Source organism: Carettochelys insculpta, chromosome 5 (genome assembly GCF_033958435.1).
Source record: "Carettochelys insculpta isolate YL-2023 chromosome 5, ASM3395843v1, whole genome shotgun sequence".
Taxonomy (NCBI): Eukaryota; Metazoa; Chordata; order Testudines; family Carettochelyidae; genus Carettochelys; species Carettochelys insculpta.
The window spans coordinates 7,404,442-7,421,195 of NC_134141.1; the positions used below are offsets into that span (position 1 = coordinate 7,404,442).

The following is a 16,754-nucleotide window of genomic DNA, read 5'->3' on the forward strand; positions in this document are numbered from 1 at the left end:
CTTCCGCAGCCCTGTGATCCCTGGAAATTAACAGGCCACAGGCTGAGCATCACCCTCTGGTTTTCATCGCTAGAGAGTAACACTGAGCCAAAGACCTGGTCTTTCCTGTGGGAGGCGGCATCTCTAGGCTGACCCCACAGACTGCCCTCACACAGCACGGCAATTTGCAGAAGCCGTGTGGGAACATTTCCTCAACACAGGACTCCATCCTGTGAGCCCTTCAGCATCCCCTAAAGCACTGCTGATGGGAGCCTTAGAGCAGCTACTGAAAACTTGGCCAAGGGGCTAGACCTAGGGCTGCACGGCATGCGTCTGGCGTGGCGATCAGTCAGTCCACGGCTCTTGGTCTCTGGCTCTCACCTCTGAAATGCTCACTCTGGCCAATTTATCAACACCAGAAGGGAAGGGCAGAGGATCTAGGACCTGGCTTGGGGGATTTTTCTTTTTTTTTTTTTGCTTCTTTTGAATGTTTGTTTCTTTGTCCTACGGGCTGTGTGGTGATTAAGGGCCTGGTAGCTCACAGAATTTAAGCAGCAGTGCTGATAGCTGTTGAAAGCCTTCTGGATGGTTTAACTTTGAAACAATACAAGCCTGTAAGCTGAGCACTTGGGCAGCCACCCAGGAGAGAGTCAAATGCCACCCTGCTGCCTAGCGGAGTGCCCACAGCAGGCCCTGTGCTTTTCTACTGGTGGCACACATCTCACATTCCTTGGTGCACATAACATTTATTCTGCACGTGGATGTTAAAAATTAGAGGGATCGTTGGCTACAATGCATCTCTGCAAAGAGCTTTGTCTGGGATGGGAAACACAGCTGTGCTCTCTGCTGGGGACCACGCTCCTTTCTTCCCAACACCCTTTGCCTGCTGAAAGAGCACCATGGGCAGGGGGGACGACAGAGGGGGCAGATGCCCAGGGCCCACCATTTCCAAGGGACCTGGAGATCTGGCTGCTGCCACTGCTACTTTGGCAGGCGTGGCCGGAGCTCCAGGCCACTCTGAAGTGCTGTGGGAGCCCCAGCTGGAGGGAAGATGCAGCACGACAGATCAAAGCAGCGCTAAGGGCTGATTGCCCTCGGCCCCGGCCCTTCTGGGGGCATGGAACCAGGCCGCCTCCCATTTTGCCCCAGGACCCATGGTAGCGGCTGGCTTCTCTGACCACGGGAAGGATCAGCGTAAGGTGGCAGCTGCTTCCATAATGCCTGGAGAATAGGCCCGACCCTGTGAGGTGCTGAGCACCCTGGGCTCTCCCTAAGGACTAAAGGCGTTCAGGCTGCAGAGCCTCTCCCTGGGGGTGCCCATTGCCTCCTGGGTTAGGCGCTAAGGCTGCACAGCGCCGCGGAGGGATGCTGTAGCTCCTGCGCGTGCTGCCTGTAAGATGCAGTGATGTTACTCACACCCCTAACCTAAGCCTGGGCTTAAACCAGGGGTGGGCAATTATTTTTGATGGCAGGGTGGGGGCACTCCAAGATTTTGGTAAGTGGTCAAGGGCTGCACTTTCCCGTGGAGGGGCTGCGGGGTCCGGGGTGGAGGTCGGCTGCAGAAGGGAGCTAGGGCCGGGGTGCAGGAGAGGGTGTGGGGCTGGCGGGCGGATCTGGCGCAGGGACAGGATTTTGACCTGGGGCAGAGTACTAGGAGGCAGGAGGATGAGTGCAGGGAAGGATCCGGAGCTGGGGGAGGGGTGTGGGAGTGGTACAGTGTCCCAGAGCTTGCCCCACCCTCCCCCATTGCCAGCAGCCCCAGTGCATGTGGTGCTCTGTGCTAGGGGGAGGGCTTTGAGCGCTGCTCCCACCCCCAGGAAAATCTCTCCACTCCCATCGGCCAGTTTGGTGCCCTGCTTCCCACCCCCAGAAAAATCTCTCCCCTCCCATTGGCCAGTTTGGTGCCCTGCTTCCCACCCCCAGAAAAATCTCTCTGCTCCCATTGGCCAGTTTGGTGCCCTGCTTCCCACCCCCAGAAAAATCTCTCCCCTCCCATTGGCCAGTTTGGTGCCCTGCTTCCCACCCCCAGAAAAATCTCTTTGCTCCCATTGGCCAGTTTGGTGCCCTGCTTCCCACCCCCAGAAAAATCTCTCTGCTCCCATTGGCCAGTTTTGTGCGCTGCTCCTGCCCCCAGAAAAATCTCAGCTCGATCAGTTTCTGTCCAATAGGAACAGGGATTTTCCTAGGGGCATTAGTGGCACCTGAAGATCCCCCCTGCCTAGGGCCAGATTTAAAGGCTTAATGGGCTGGATGTGGCCGGGGGGGGGCTTTTCTTGCCCACCCCTGCACGGAACAGCCCTCATCCATATAGATAAATAAAAATAAATATACAACACATGGCTCTTTGCACACCAGCCTGGTGGCTCTTGGTCATTAACTGGTTGGCCACCCCAGCTCTCGGGGCTTCCTACTCCAAGGGAAACGAGCCCTTGGATGCAAAGACTCTTTCAGCTCCATGATATAATTGACCCACTTTGCTCACTTCTTGTGGGGTCCAAAGTCAAAGGCCTCTGGCAAATGCTGACTCAGCAGCATATACAGGCACCAAAGAAAACACAGGGTAGGCGGCCCTACAGCAAACAGAAGAGGCAGAGCTTCCTTCACAGGAAAAAAGCCCCAGAGGTTAGTAAGTGGTCAGGGCCTGCTCCAAAAGCCAGCAGAGGCAAAGACAAGCCCTGTCCCGGCCCCAAGTGCATCGGACCATTTTTAGAGTGGGGAGGGCGACAGGGATCTCAGAAATAATTAACTTTGTGTTGCCTCAGTGGGCAACAGGCCCAGCTGCTCCAGTTGTGTGAAAGAGGCCCCAGCCTCCCGCTGACCCCAGCCTTAGAGGATAAAAAAAGGGCAGATTAAATAAAGAGCCACACTGGAGGGAAGCTGGTGGCTCCTGTTGTCTATCAGAGGAGCTTTTGTTGGTAGTATTCAACTCCCAGGGACATAGCCCTTTACTCCCAGCTCAGGGGGTCTTTACAGCAAGATGCAGTTCCACAGCAGCTGAGAAAGATGCAGCAGCCTGGATATGCATGGCTGAGTCCCTGCACTACGCCCAGGAGGCACAGAGGCTGTGGCTGTGCTGAGTCCTGCCTGTTGCTCTGTGAGGAGAGGGGTCAGCCAGGGTCAGATGCAACCTCTGGACTCTGCCCTGTCTTGGGCTGGCACAGGCTCAGCTGGTGCTGAGTGGAACGTGCCGAGTTGCAGAAGCGGAGGAAAGCTCTCCGTGTTAGCGGGGGGGTCTCTGATGCCCACTGAAACACAGAGGGCCCACGTGCTCTGGCAAGTCAGAACAGGCCACAGTCTGAATGCTCCAGAGGGAGAAGCCCCCTCTGACAAGCTGTGTATGACCCAAATGCTATAAGACCCCTTTCTGGGTCAGTCCATCTCCTGCTTCCCTTGGGCCGTCTTGTCTGCTTTGCAAGAACCACCCTCCCAACACCCCTCCTGCCAGGACCCGACCCAACGCCTCTACCAGGGTGAGGCCCCCATGCTCACATAGAAGATGCAACCAGCAGCAGTGCCAGAATTTCTGCTGTTTGGCCTCATTACATGCAGATAAAATGCTGGGCTTGGCCTGCGCTCCATGGGTGACTCTCACCCCATTTGTCTCTCGGAGGAGTTTCATGCCATAGTGTATGTCTAGCAGGCAAGCGAGAACCAAAGCCTCCTTGTGGTCTCTGTAGACACAGGTTGGGCCATTTGGGCAGCAGCCGATTCAGGAAAAGGGGTGCACAGGAATGAATGGACCCCTAAAACCAGCTGCACTGGGAAGGGACACAAGACAGGCCACATTTTGGCCAGTTCCACCCCATCAATCTCACATAACTCCACTGAGCGCAGCAGAGTTCGGGTGTATTTACTTACACAATGGAGGGACAAATCAGACTGATCCGGGAGAAATCGGAACTGGTGGCAAAACACCTCTAAACAGCAGCAGCCCATTTATGGGAACTACTTTTCTTCCTAATCCAGCTGTCAAAACCACTGTATCACCCTGCCCTGCAGGCCACTGCTGTAAGCAATCTCCTTTTTTCACCACTAAGACAAGTGGATCTTGCCAAGTTAAGGTATGTGCTCTTTGGAAAAACATTAACACCAAGAGGGACCATCCCTACGAAGCCTGTTCCTCCTGACTAGGCTAAGCTTCCGCTGACGTCAAGGGAGTGGAGTTATATTGGTGTAAACCCCCAGCAGAAGAAAATGGATCCCAGTCTAAAAATTAAGTTCTGTCCCCTGATGGACCATAGATTTCCTGTGCAGTTTTAGATGCACCACCCCTGTCGCTGTGCCTTCAGTTCTCCAGCTGAGGAAAGGACTATAACAACACTTCCTAATGTGACAGGTACGTGGTACAGATATTTAAGAGCGTACGGTGCTCACTGGGACAGGGGGCTGAGCAAAAGTTTGCCGATTCAGCCCTGTCACACCCACTCCTCTTCACGGGAGCAAATTAGAGCAAGCTGGGGGTAACCTGGCCTTACCTGGGGCAGGGGAGACAGCTGCAACCTAATTAGCGTGGGATGAGATAAAAGCCTCACGGGCGAACACTGGGGCAGGTGTGGGGGCAAGCAAAGAATTTTTGGGTCTCTTCTGGGAACAAGACCAAGGAAGTACACCGGGGGTTACTAAACCCAGGGCCCCAGCATGCCTTTGAGAACTGAGCAGAGGCGGAACCCAAGGAAGCTGTGCTACACATACACCACAGTACTGAGGGCCAGGTCAGTACAAGACAGAGGAGCGTTGCAGTTATTACATTTTTCTTTAAGGGGATGGAACAAGAAAATAGCCTTTAATGTTTCCTCTGCCCTCCCTCCATGCATAAGGAATTAAGTGTGAGCTTGCCTCTAGTGTCGTCTCTTTCCCCTGGACATGGACATGACCACAGCCTTTTCTTGCAACGGACGCAAAAACCATACGATGCGATATTGGCCCATAGCAGGGGGCTGTCCAGCATCCCTCCACAATGCAGCCCACCGCTAGCTCAGGCCTTTAGCTGCTATAAGTGCTAATTATTTGCAATAAATGAAAGCTAGTCAAAGCACTGGGTCTTTTCATTTCTTGCTCCTGGAACAACTTGACAGTTTGTTTTTTTCCAAGCTTTTGATAAGCATGGTCAGTTTATGGAAATACTAATTTTAATTCAAATTTTTAACTTCAATTTTTAGGGCTTTCCCTGTTTTTACAGAAGGAAAATGGTGAAGGGATCAAAGAGTGAGAAGATTTCACTTTGAATTTTAAAGCAAACATTTTACTGAGATGAACATCCTCTAATATTAAGGTTTTCAGCATTTTTCATGGAAAAAAGCCACCCTCCCCACTAGGAGAAGTTTTGCATTTTTGATCACTAATAGAATCCCAAGGAATTTCTCCCAAGAGCAAGCTTTGGTCCAGGCAGAATCAGGACATCCCAGTAGAGAGGACAATGCTGGGTTGCTGGGAGTGGCAGGACACCCACCCGTCTCCCTCGTCTTCCTCCTGGTCCTCTAAGATTTAGTCATCCAGGTCAAAGCTGAAAGAGCCTTTATTGTGTGTAGCTGGAGAAAGGTCAGGCAGCCAGGAGGACCTGACAGGAAATTCCCTGGCTTGTTTTAACGAAGTGTTTGAAAGTGAGCGTAATGTGACACAGACACTTGGGCTTTGTTCCCTCTGCGCCAGCCCAACAATGGAGGGTCTGTCCTGGATCCAGAATCATGGCTAATTGGGGGGGTTTTTTACTTACACCCATTCGAATCGGTTGGGTTTTTTAATTAGCTCACTACAAAAAACAGCTCTTTGCCAGGCTTGCTCTGAACCTGGTTTGTGCAATAAATCCACCAAGGTTTATTACATAGCACACTGGGGGCATCCCTGCATTGACTTGGATAACCCAGAGCGGGCAAGAATTTTCACTGTGGGGAGGGGAGCCTGCACATTTCCGCTATATTATCAGAGGGGGTACAAGGTCCAGAAGGGACTTTGGGTGAAGGAGGGAGCTCCAGGCTGGGGCACAGTGTTGGGGTGCAAGACAGCATGGGGGCTCTGGGAGCGTGTCTGGGTACAGGATGAGCTTCTGACCTGGGACAGAGGCTTGGAGTGTGGTCAGGGGTGCCACGTGCAGGTTCTTACCACAGGCAGCCTCCAACCACTGTGCCATGGGCCAGACAGATACATTACGGACCAGATCCTGGACTGTATTTTACCCACTCCCTCCCTCTGGCCGCCCAAGAACCATCTAATTCAGCTTTGTGGCCCTGATCGGATTGCAAGCTTCACTACAAACAGAACACATGAAAGCAAGCCTTGTGGGCATGGTTACTCTGCAAGAACTATTCTGCCCAGTTTGAGTTCTGGGTGCCTCTGCCCCATCCGAAGGCACTGGTGCTTCAGTGGCTGATTTTCAAGGGGAACAAGACATGCCAGTCAAAGGCAGACAAGGTTTTTCCAAAAGTGACCAATGACTTTAGGTGCCTCAAATATCCAGTTCCCAATCCGGCACCTTAGAAGGAGGCTGATGTTCAGCACACCCTTTCTGGGAGTCCAGCTCTGTTCTGGGGGCCCAAGTGAGGCAGCCAAGTCATTCGTCACTTCAGAAAGTCTCAGGCACAGATCTTCTGCATGCGTGCACCCATCAACAGAGGCCATGGCCTCCCTCCACAGGTGCCACTGAGTCAGCCAAAGCAGCTGACTGGAGCACACCTGGGGTCGGGGCCAGATTACCCCTCCTGTGGGGCCAGGGCTAGTAGATTGGGTGAAGTGGCACAGTAATAAAATTGTGCAGTTCCTCATTAAGTCTTGGATTTTGCAAAGCACTTAAAACTTTGTAACAGGTCCTTTAATCCCACTGACTTCAGCAAGGCTCCACCTGGATGCAGGAGCCTGGCCAAGCAGAGACAGTTGTAGGATCAAGGCCTAGAAGCACGTACGCAGCTTGATGCTTTCGTTAGTTTTTGGGCAGTTACTTATGGAATCTGTAGCAGTCAGCCTCGCTCCTGGGCCTTGAACCCCTTGTCCTGCTCAGCATCCCATGGGTAAGCTCAGGCACTACAGGCCCAAGCTGGAACCTGCCCCAATGGCCTGACGCTGAGGGAGGCCCCCTCCCTCCTGACTGTCTGGGGAGAGGGAAGTCCCAAACTTTCCCTGTGAGTAGGGCAACCATATCTACCTGTCCCAAATATGGGGCAGGGAGATATGGAGGAGAGGGGGCTTCTTCCAGCTCTGCCAAGCCCCAGGGTGCTGGGAAGGAGGCGGCAGCCGCCAGCCCTCCCTGAGCTCCAGGGAAGCGGCAGGGACCTGGCAGCCGCCCACGCTCCCCCTCTTCCCCGAGGCTCGGGAAAGTGACCTAGGTGCTCTCCGACCAGCAGCTGCTGGCGGAAAAGGTCAGATGGGGAGGGTCCGAATAGGGGACAATTATTCCCTTTTAAAAAACAAGTGGGGACGCCTGTTTGGTACTGTCCCGCCTAATATGGGAGGGATGGTGACCCTACCTGTGGGGGACTCTTCACCTCCCCAACCTGCCTCTGGCACTGCTGAAGCTCTTTCTCTGCTCTCTAACCCACTCTCACCTCTGGTCTCCCCACTCCAACCTCCTGGTCCACTCCCACTCTCATTCCAAGCAGGGCAGGCCTTTTAACCAGTCCTAGGGCAGCCTCAAGTGAGCTCAGCTAGGTCTGCTTTGCAGCAGCCCCTCCTTGGCAGCTTCCCCAGCTCAGCTGATCCTCGCTGCCCTGGGGTAACCCTCCGCTCCTTTGCCAGGTGTTGCCTCTCTCGCTCAGCTAGCTTTCTGGCCTAACCCGGTCACAATCATAGAATACTAGAACTGGAAGGGATCGCGAGAGATCATCAAGTCCAGTCCCCTGCGCTCCTGGCAGGACCAGGTACCATCTAGATCATCCCTGATAGATGTTTATTTAACCTGTTCTTAGAAATCTCCAATGATTGACGTTCTACTTCTTTTGAAACCGCCTCCCACCCCCACCACCATTCCGAATAGGAGATGCGGAAAATAGGTAGCACACAAAAAGCAACCTACAGAATAAACACTTATTCCTTTACAAAGGAGTCCACAAAACTCTTAAAAGCTGTCTGGTTAGGGCCATTACATTCCAAGAGGAAGGGTGAGCCAATGGCTAGGTGCTAGCCAGGGTCCCTAGAAACTCAGGTTTAGTCCCCTGTTCTGCCACAACCTTCTGGTGTGACCTTAGGCAACTCACAATCTTTCTGTGCCCTGCTTCCCCACCTGGGAAAGGGGATGTAACACACTTATGCAGGAGAGAAGTGCTGTGAGGATTAGAACATGAAAAACTGGAGGCACTCAGATACTAGAGTAATGGAGACCATAGAAGTACAAGCAGTAGACAGCATTTGTTTTCAGAAATCATTCCTTCTGGACTACATTAAATTAAGTGCCCCAAATACACCTGGTTTCATTGGAGTATTCATTTTAGCTAATACTCTGCTTTAACATGCTACAGGTCTGCTTCAGCTCTTCCACACCCGGGGTGTTCTGAATCTGATTTGTTGTGTTTTTTCTGCCAATACCACCTACACTGGAGAACATGCTTTGCCGTTTTACCATTGGTCTTGGAAAATACAAGTTGTCGGGTATCAGAGGGGTAGCTGTGTTAGTCTGTCTCTGGAAATACAGCGAGAAGTCCTGTGGCACCTTCTAGACTAACAGATGTTTTGAAGCGTAAGCTTTCGTGGGCAAAGACAAAGTGGGTCTTTGGCCATGAAAGCTTACGCTCCAAAAACTCGGTTAGTCTATAAGGTGCCACAACTTGTCAGGGATTCCTAAAACTGCAAGCGAGAGGCTAAAATGCTGAGATGTCTCAAACGAGTCCCACTTCCACATTCTAAGAGAGGTCATTTTACATTAAAGCCATCTGGTGCAGCTGGCTGCCACAGGCCTCCCCTTTTCAAAAGGGAAAATGAAGCTAAGAAGACCACACAACACTGATCCTGGAGAAACAGTCATTTTCAGGGTGGGCTCTGAGAAGCAGTGATCATGAATTGACTCCACTCCCTTTCAACCCATTGCAAAAATAAAGATATTTTTAGAAGTGCCAACTAACCGCAAAAGCAAAGTCCACTCCCAGGTGGCCAAGGCTCTTTTACACCCTTCACTTACCTAAGCTAGAGTTCCCTAGCTTCTGCAGTTTTTCCAGGAGTTTCTGCACATCCTTTATGCTGCTGTCCTTCTGGCTGTACAAGAGTAACTTCTTGGCATCAGAGAACAAGCGGGAAATGCTGCAGGACAGGGATGGGAAGCAGACAATGCCGTCACTAGCCAGGTGGTGCCATCTCAGCCACCTTCCACAGAGACATTGTCTCAGTTCCTTTCTATCCAAAGCCAACCCTCTTCTGTACCCAGGGAACAATTTAAGGAAGACTAAATAAAAATGGTCTTAAAGGAAAAGATAAAAAAACCGCACTGGGAGCTTCAGGTCACTTAGAAGTGGTTAAGATGCAGGGACGCAAAGTGCTTCTGCTAAGTCTGTCTAGTTTCACCTGCTAGGCCAGAACACTGAGGTTCGTAAACATGCTGCTTGTAGGCACCTTGACAAACACACTCCCGTTTCTTTACGGTTCTTCTCCAGCTATCCGAAGCCAATTGACCCCAAACTCCAATATAGCTGGGGAATTGCGCACAGATTGGACCTGACTGTCCTGAGAGCCCAGTGAGGTCACATCAACACTACTGTAGAAAGTCAGCCTAAGATATGCAGCTCCAGCTACAAAACGACCTACCTGGAGTCAGACCTTAAGTCAAATTTCTGTTGAATTCCCCCTGCAGAAGGTCAATGGGAGAAACTGTTGACTTCTTACTCCTCACGACCCAGTAGAGTATGGGCGTCGATGGAGACACCATCAGTGGCCGATTTAGTGGATCCTAAATCTACCCCAGGAGATTGATCTGTGGAGCGTCCATCTCTGGGTAAGTACAGACAAGCCCAGAGGTGGGAAGAGAAGGGCACAAGGACGCCAACCATATTTTCCTCTCCAGTGTGGCATCTCCCAAATTCAACAGCTTCTCAGGGTAGGTCTACCCTGCTGCAGTCGATCTTCTGGACTTCGATTTAGCAACATCAACTCCAGCTATGCAGGTCTCACAGCTGGATTTGTGTGTCTAAACATCAATTTTATCTCCTAGGGTGGAGCTGGCCTCAGTCAAGGAACAGAGTGACTTCTCCTTTCGACAGACCAAATTCTACCTCTCTCTCTCCTCACTCCTCAGTCAGGCAAAACTCTATTTCATGGGGAGCTCTGCCTGAGGAGGACAGCAGGATAAACTCCTAAACATCGTATAGGGTTTGCACATTCTTTGGCTCCCTACAACAGGCCATGCTACGTAGCACAGCTGCAGGCTCTGTGGATAGTTCCTTCAGACCATCCGCAGAAAAGCAACACTGCAGAATACAGTTCTTGGTGGTCTTGGAAGTAGCTCAACCCTTAATTCTCAACAAACTGTCAGCTGCTGCTCCCACAGCTCACTCTTGGCTGGCTGTTCCCTGAGATTGGTCACAAGGAAAAAGATCTTGGACTTACATGGACCTGTTGAAGTTTCCGACCACACCGGGAGATTCCCCCGGTGTTGGATAGCGGAAGCAAGGGTTGTTGGCGTTACAGATGATCCCTTGGACCCAGGGCAAGGTTCCCGCTGAAGGCATGGCCTTATTTGGAAAGTGACCTAAAACAAAGAAGCAAGTGTTTGGAAAAATGACACCTTTGTTCACAAAACTGAAAATGCAGCCAGGAAATGGGAGAAATGTTTGACAGCCTAGGGTCCACTCCCGTGTTCATTATGCACTGCAAGTTCTTAATAGCATCAACTATGCTGTCAGCGCCAAGTATTTGGTGATCCTGAGTTCAGTCCCAACAAAACTGATATTTTAATAATAAATATGAGCTCCTTTTCTCCCCTTCAGATTTTGAGGGCCTTTGGATTATGTTTTCAAGCTTTTCTCCTATAAAGGCTAGAAACTTTGTTTTGACCAAAATCGGCAATTCCCACTTAATCACAGGATTCCAGGACCCGAGGCCTTTCAGGGAAGGAAAAAAAAAAAAACCCACACCAAAAATTGTGACACTTAAAAAATAGCAATGACAGAGAGCTGGCAATGCAGAATCTACAGGATTTTGGCGTGAACAAGGAATGCCAGGCTTGGCCCTCAATTTGGCGCTAGAAACGTTCTCCAAATTCCCTCCTCACCAGTCCCTGGTTTCTTACATTCTAGCAGACGCTTTAACCCCAGAGGGTATGTCTACACAGAAATGTTATTTCAAAATAACGGCCGCTATTCTAAAGTAACTTTGTGAGCATCTGTGCACCACAACGGCTAGTTTGAAATTATTCCAAAATTGCGGAAGGCTTATTTCGAAATCGGTAAACCTCACTCCACAAGCAATAGCACCTAATTCAAAATAGGTATGTCAAAATAGGGTCTGTGTAGACAGGGAACAGGGGTTATTTCAAAATAATCTCTTCCAGAAGATCTTATTTTGACATAAAGCTTCTGCATAGACATAGTATTTCAGATTAGAGCTCTAATCCAGAATAGGTTCATATTGTGTGTGGACACACTATTTCAGAATAAGTTTTGTTTATTTTGGGGCTGACAGAATAACAGGTCTACAGGGAATAGCTTATTCTGGAAAAATAACTTCAGAATAAACTATTCTGGAATAACTCTGGAGTGTAGACATTCCCAGAGAGCACTCTGAGGACTACAAAAAGCTGACAGAGTAAATCTTCCCTTCAGATGCACGGATGAGCAGGACAGCTTCCCTTACAGACTAGAAACCAGCAGCCACTACAGCAGACAGGCAGCCACAAGACGAGAGAAGCAGGGACCTGCACCATTTTTTTTTTTTAAACAAACCCTTGGCAAAAGTAAGTTTTTTCGCTCTCCCCCACAGTAGGCCCTAGAGCCATACTAACTTCTCCTAGCTCCCCAGTTAGGTCTCAAGTATCAGATGGGTGGCCGAGTTAGTCTGTATTTTCACAACACAACAGGAAGTCCTGTGCCACCCCACGGATAAACAGATATTTTGGGACATAAGCTTTCATGGGCAAAGACCTGCCTTATCAGAAACATTTGTCTGGTTCCCGCCACCTCCCTAATTTCCCCTAGACCCCTCCTATCCCTTGCTTTTGTCACGTCTGAGGTACAAAGACTCCTTCCCGTTGCTGCAGGGACGGCACGTAGGGACAGAACCGACTCCCCCACCAGTGAGGTGTTCCACATGGAACTCCATTAACCATGGCAGCTCTGTGTGCTCACGCACACCTCTTTGAAGCCAATGAAGTCGTTCTGGATTTAACCCGCTGTTAATGAGGAGAATTTGGCTCAGGCCTGCACACAACGTTTGAATTTGTATTTGGGGTTTGGAAGCCCTGTAATATTCAGGAGTATTTGGATTCAGGCCTTGGGCCACTCTCTAATCAATTTGCATTTTGTACTTTTATTTTGTGAAGGTGCTTCCGCCTTAGCCCAGGTTGTCAAAGGCACCTAAGGAAGTTAGATGCCAACTCCCCAATGGCTTTCAGCAAGTTTTGGCTCCTTTGCTAACCCCAGCTCTTGCTCCTGGCGGTCAATTTAGAGAGAAATAAAAATCACTCCTCACCTTTGTCTTACGGCCTCATATAGAACTACTCAGGCAACCATGTAAAATTACTAGTGACAGAGTGTTTCCCAGGGATGAGTTGGGGTCTTCTCTCCTACCAGATGGAATGACAGAGGCCACATTCTTGTGCTGACAGAACTGAAAGGAAAGGCTGCAACATTTACAGTACAGAGAAGGCAAAATGACTTTTCCCACCACTACTAGGAAAAGCGATCTTCTCCTGCTGCTATCTTTAATATCACTATCGGAATCTGGGAGTCTGTGTTTCGAATTCTTCTTTCTGGAAGGGTGGCCAAAACACTTCCATGGTTTTGTGAGTTGAAATTCACTTTTTCTGCTTTTGTGAACCAGGAAGCTTTTTCACCATCTTGGAGCTCTTTAGTGACAAGGATGGAATTTAAACAAGCAAAACTTTTCATTTAAGTTTCCTGAGGCACAAAGAACAGAACACCTATTTTGTTCTCACTTTAATTTCAGCTTAAGGAAATTAGCAAAGGACAAACAAATTCAAAGACTGCAAAAGCAAGAGCAGGTGCATTTTGGGATTCACTCCGAAGCATGCTGCAGGTGATCTGAAACACAAAATGGCAGCTCACAGCAAGCAGAAATCCTCTACATTTAAGAAGTACAGCATGCAGAATATCTGAATTCCTTTTCAGTGACCACTGTAAACAATGTTCTTTTTTTTTTTCCAGTAGTAATGCAGATTTTTTTCTAAACAAAACATGTTTTCAAATCCTGAGGAGACAGATGAAAAAAAAAAGCTTCCACAAGATAAAGACAGCAATCTTGCTGACGAACTATATTTACAAGGGGATATTTGGCTATGGTGGAAGTCAAAACTATCACTTATATAAGGGGAAAAATTTTGCTGGCTGTATCAGATAAGAGCACTTAAGCCAATTGAGGCTGTTAAAAATTAGCAAAATCCTGAACTGCAAGGTTTGAGCCGTGTGTTAGGCTAAGCCTTTGGTTACATTCTTGTCCTTTTCAGATAAGATTAAGCAGTGGACAGTTTTTGGTGTTGAGCTATGTTCATCGCAACAAAATACTTTATATCTCCTAGTTGGAAAATGTTGGGATATTGCTAAGTTACTCTTACAATTTGTAACTGTCTGCAAGTCATTTCATAACCTCCTCCAGGATTGCCGTTTCAGAGAACAATTCTGTTCTTCTAAAGACTTATCAGACTTGCCCCAGAATTCCCTGTGACGTGATCTGAAAATTTTCCCAATTCAGAAAGACAACATTCCACCTTATGAGACTCATCTGTTGTCTGGGAATATGCAACAAAACTGAATTGCATGAAAGGGGCTTAAGAGAAAGAATCTAGTTACTTATTCTCAGAAGCTAATGAATGGAAGGAGAGATGTTAACTCAAAGTGAATTAAAAAGTGGTTGGATGCCACTCTTTGGTTCCTGCAAAAAGCCTCAGACAACAAAACATTATTAAATAAAAGGGAAAGATTCCACATCAAACAATGGCTGATTAAAATTCAGCTCCTGACCAGCGTTCCCTCTATTTTTCCCATCCATTGGGTGGAATAAATTTTTTTCTGTGCACCAAGACATTGGTGAGGTGCACCACCCATAGAAACACCACACAGTCAACCTGTGGAACTCCTTGCTAGAGGAGGTTTTGAAGGCCAGGACTTCAACAGGGTTCAAAAAAGAACTAGATAAATTCACAAAGAATTGGTCCATCAATGGCTGTTAGCCAGGATGGGTAGGAATGGGGTCCCTAGCCTCAGTCAGAAGCTGGGAATGGGCAGCAGGGGTGGATCATTTGATGATTACCTGTTCCCTTCATTCCTTCTGGGGCATCTGGCATTGGCCATTGTCTCAAGACAGGACACTAGGCCTGACAGACCATTCTTACAGTCATGTGGTCACATGCTGCCAGCTGTGGGCATTGATAATCAGCTGGCTGGTAGCTTAATTTCTGCTGGGCGGCTGCCCAAGCGTACAGAGAACACTGATCCTGTCAGTGTTGTTAACGTAAAGGCGTGAGAGCAGACATATGCTGATTTGAGTGCAAGTTGGAAGAGGACAAAACCCTCTGGCTTTCAGGCTACACACAAGACCAGATTCTCAGTTGGTACAAATGAGAATTGGTTGAGTTACTCTAATTTACGCCAACAGAGGCTCGGGTTGACTAAGTCCATCAGCTTTCCCTGCGTTTCAGAGGCCCTAATGTCATTGTCTTCCCCAACACAACCCTAAGGCTCTGCAAGGAGAGACACTGACTGCCTCAAGGGGAGACAAAGCATGAAATGTTATCCTGGGAGACATCCGGTGCCAGCCGAACACCACAGACAGCAACAGGCTAGTTAAGCAAAAAGGAAAACCCACAAGACACCCATCCCTAGAGGTTCTTAAGTCCCAGCTTGACAAGGTCTGGCTGGGATGACTTAGGTGGGGTTGAGCCTGCTTGAAGCAGGGGACCGGAGTAGATGACCTCCTGAGGTCCCTTCCGGCCCTATGATTTTATGAGACTGGCCATGCCCAGAGTTTGCTGGACGAGCGCAAACCTCAGCATTGTGACTTTGACGGAATCCAGATCGTGAATGAAGTGTTTTTCTGTGCAGGGACTGGGTTGAAGCTCTACCACGAAGCCTTCTGCTCAGTGGTCACTCATACAGGAATTCCGCCTTCATGCAGCAAAGCTTCCTACATAATAATCCACTGTTCTATTGAGTTTTCAAACTCAAACCCCTGGGACTCCCCAGTGAGTGTTCTCAGGCAAAGTCCTCCTAACCCAGGCACTAGGCCTCACCCAGGAATAGTCAGTTAAAGGAAAGAAACAAGGAGCTGACAGCTGGCACGAGGAGGTAATCGTCACCAGAAGAGTGGACACCACCGAGTGCTGATCAACAAATCAGGCTCACTGAACACTGAGAATCCCAGAGGGCTGGGGAGTTTACGGTAACTCAGTGGAGGACAGTGAGTCTTTTAAAGAGGTAAGAGGACTATCCTATCCACACAGAGGATCTAAAGAGGCAATGTAAACCCCTTTTCCCCCAAACAAATAGCTGGATGGGATTCAAGATGGGATGCAGCGTCCTTAAGACCCTAGACTCTGACGAGCGCTGAGCTCAGATAATATTTAGTGCTTTTATGCTCCTTACTACGCATGTTGCACTGGAAATCGGACCCCACCTTTCTGGTCATTACACAGTCCCGTAAGAGGCTGTCCCCCAGCCCTGGAGGGTTGTTCTAACTAGAACAGCCAACTGATGGGAGACAGAGGGGAAGGAACTAGCCCAGGGTCCTATGTCAGTGCTAGAAAGAGAAGCCAGGTTTTCTGAGTCCAAGTCCTGCCCTACCCACTGGGCCACACTATCTTTCACCTTTCCCACCCCCCTGCTGGGAGTAGCACTGCCCCCTTGCCCAACAGGTGGGCGCAGTCAGAGTTCTGAACGCTCCTGTGGGGAAGACACTTCTGCTTGTACCAGCAAGCCTGTAGGTACGTTCTCTGCCCCACAAGCTGCCCCACAGCCTTTGCACTCAGCAGTGTGCCGAGGGACGTGGCCTGACATCTGAGTGGAGCAGCAGAGCCCCACGGCTGACAACAGCCCTTCGGACGGTAAAGAATTCATCTGCACTGCAGAGAAACATGCCCATCTTGGGGAACTCAGTTACAGCCAAGGGCCCTTGCACTGTGCACAGTCTGGGGCAGGCCATGGCACAAGGAGACTGAGCAAGGTTTTCGTCACTTCCCTGAACTTCTGTGCTACCACGCTCTGCAGGCCTCCAGCACTGCTCAGGAACCCAGTTAACACCAGAGCTACCCCAACAGGCTTCAAAGTCTACTTTTCCCACGGCAGGGCACTGCTGTGCATACTGTAACTGGTAACCCAGGCTAGTATTTAATGTCATGTGGCGGGAGCCAGGCTGCTTAAAGCCACTTCTGGCTTTGTTCTAGCTTGTTATTTTTGTTGGAAGGAGACTCCCCAGCCAGGGAAGGAGAATACAGCAGAGGTGCTCTCTGGAGGAGTCCCACAAGCTGTGTTTTCACAAAGCACCTGGTTAAGCCAACATCATATAGATGCCTCATGCGCCTGAGAGAAGCGCAATGCTGGAGCGAAAGGCCACAAGACAACCCGAGACCTCTCCAGTGGCAGTAGAACGGGAGAGCAAAGGGGTCATTCAACCACCCGGATTAAGCTCTGACCACC

At 49.6% G+C, this 16,754-nt stretch overlaps 1 protein-coding gene across 1 annotated transcript in view; it reads right to left on the reverse strand.

Annotated features, from left to right (window-relative positions):
* The window catches only part of ABCA1 (ATP binding cassette subfamily A member 1), a 140,703-nt gene that overhangs the window by 94,707 nt on the left and 29,242 nt on the right, over positions 1-16,754 (reverse strand). Inside the window, exons 4-5 of the mRNA XM_074994608.1 lie at positions 10,498-10,639; positions 9,080-9,198 (exon numbers count right to left, since the gene is read on the reverse strand). Coding sequence (XP_074850709.1) covers positions 9,080-9,198; positions 10,498-10,639 — 261 coding nt within the window. The remainder of the gene's footprint in view (positions 1-9,079; positions 9,199-10,497; positions 10,640-16,754) is intronic.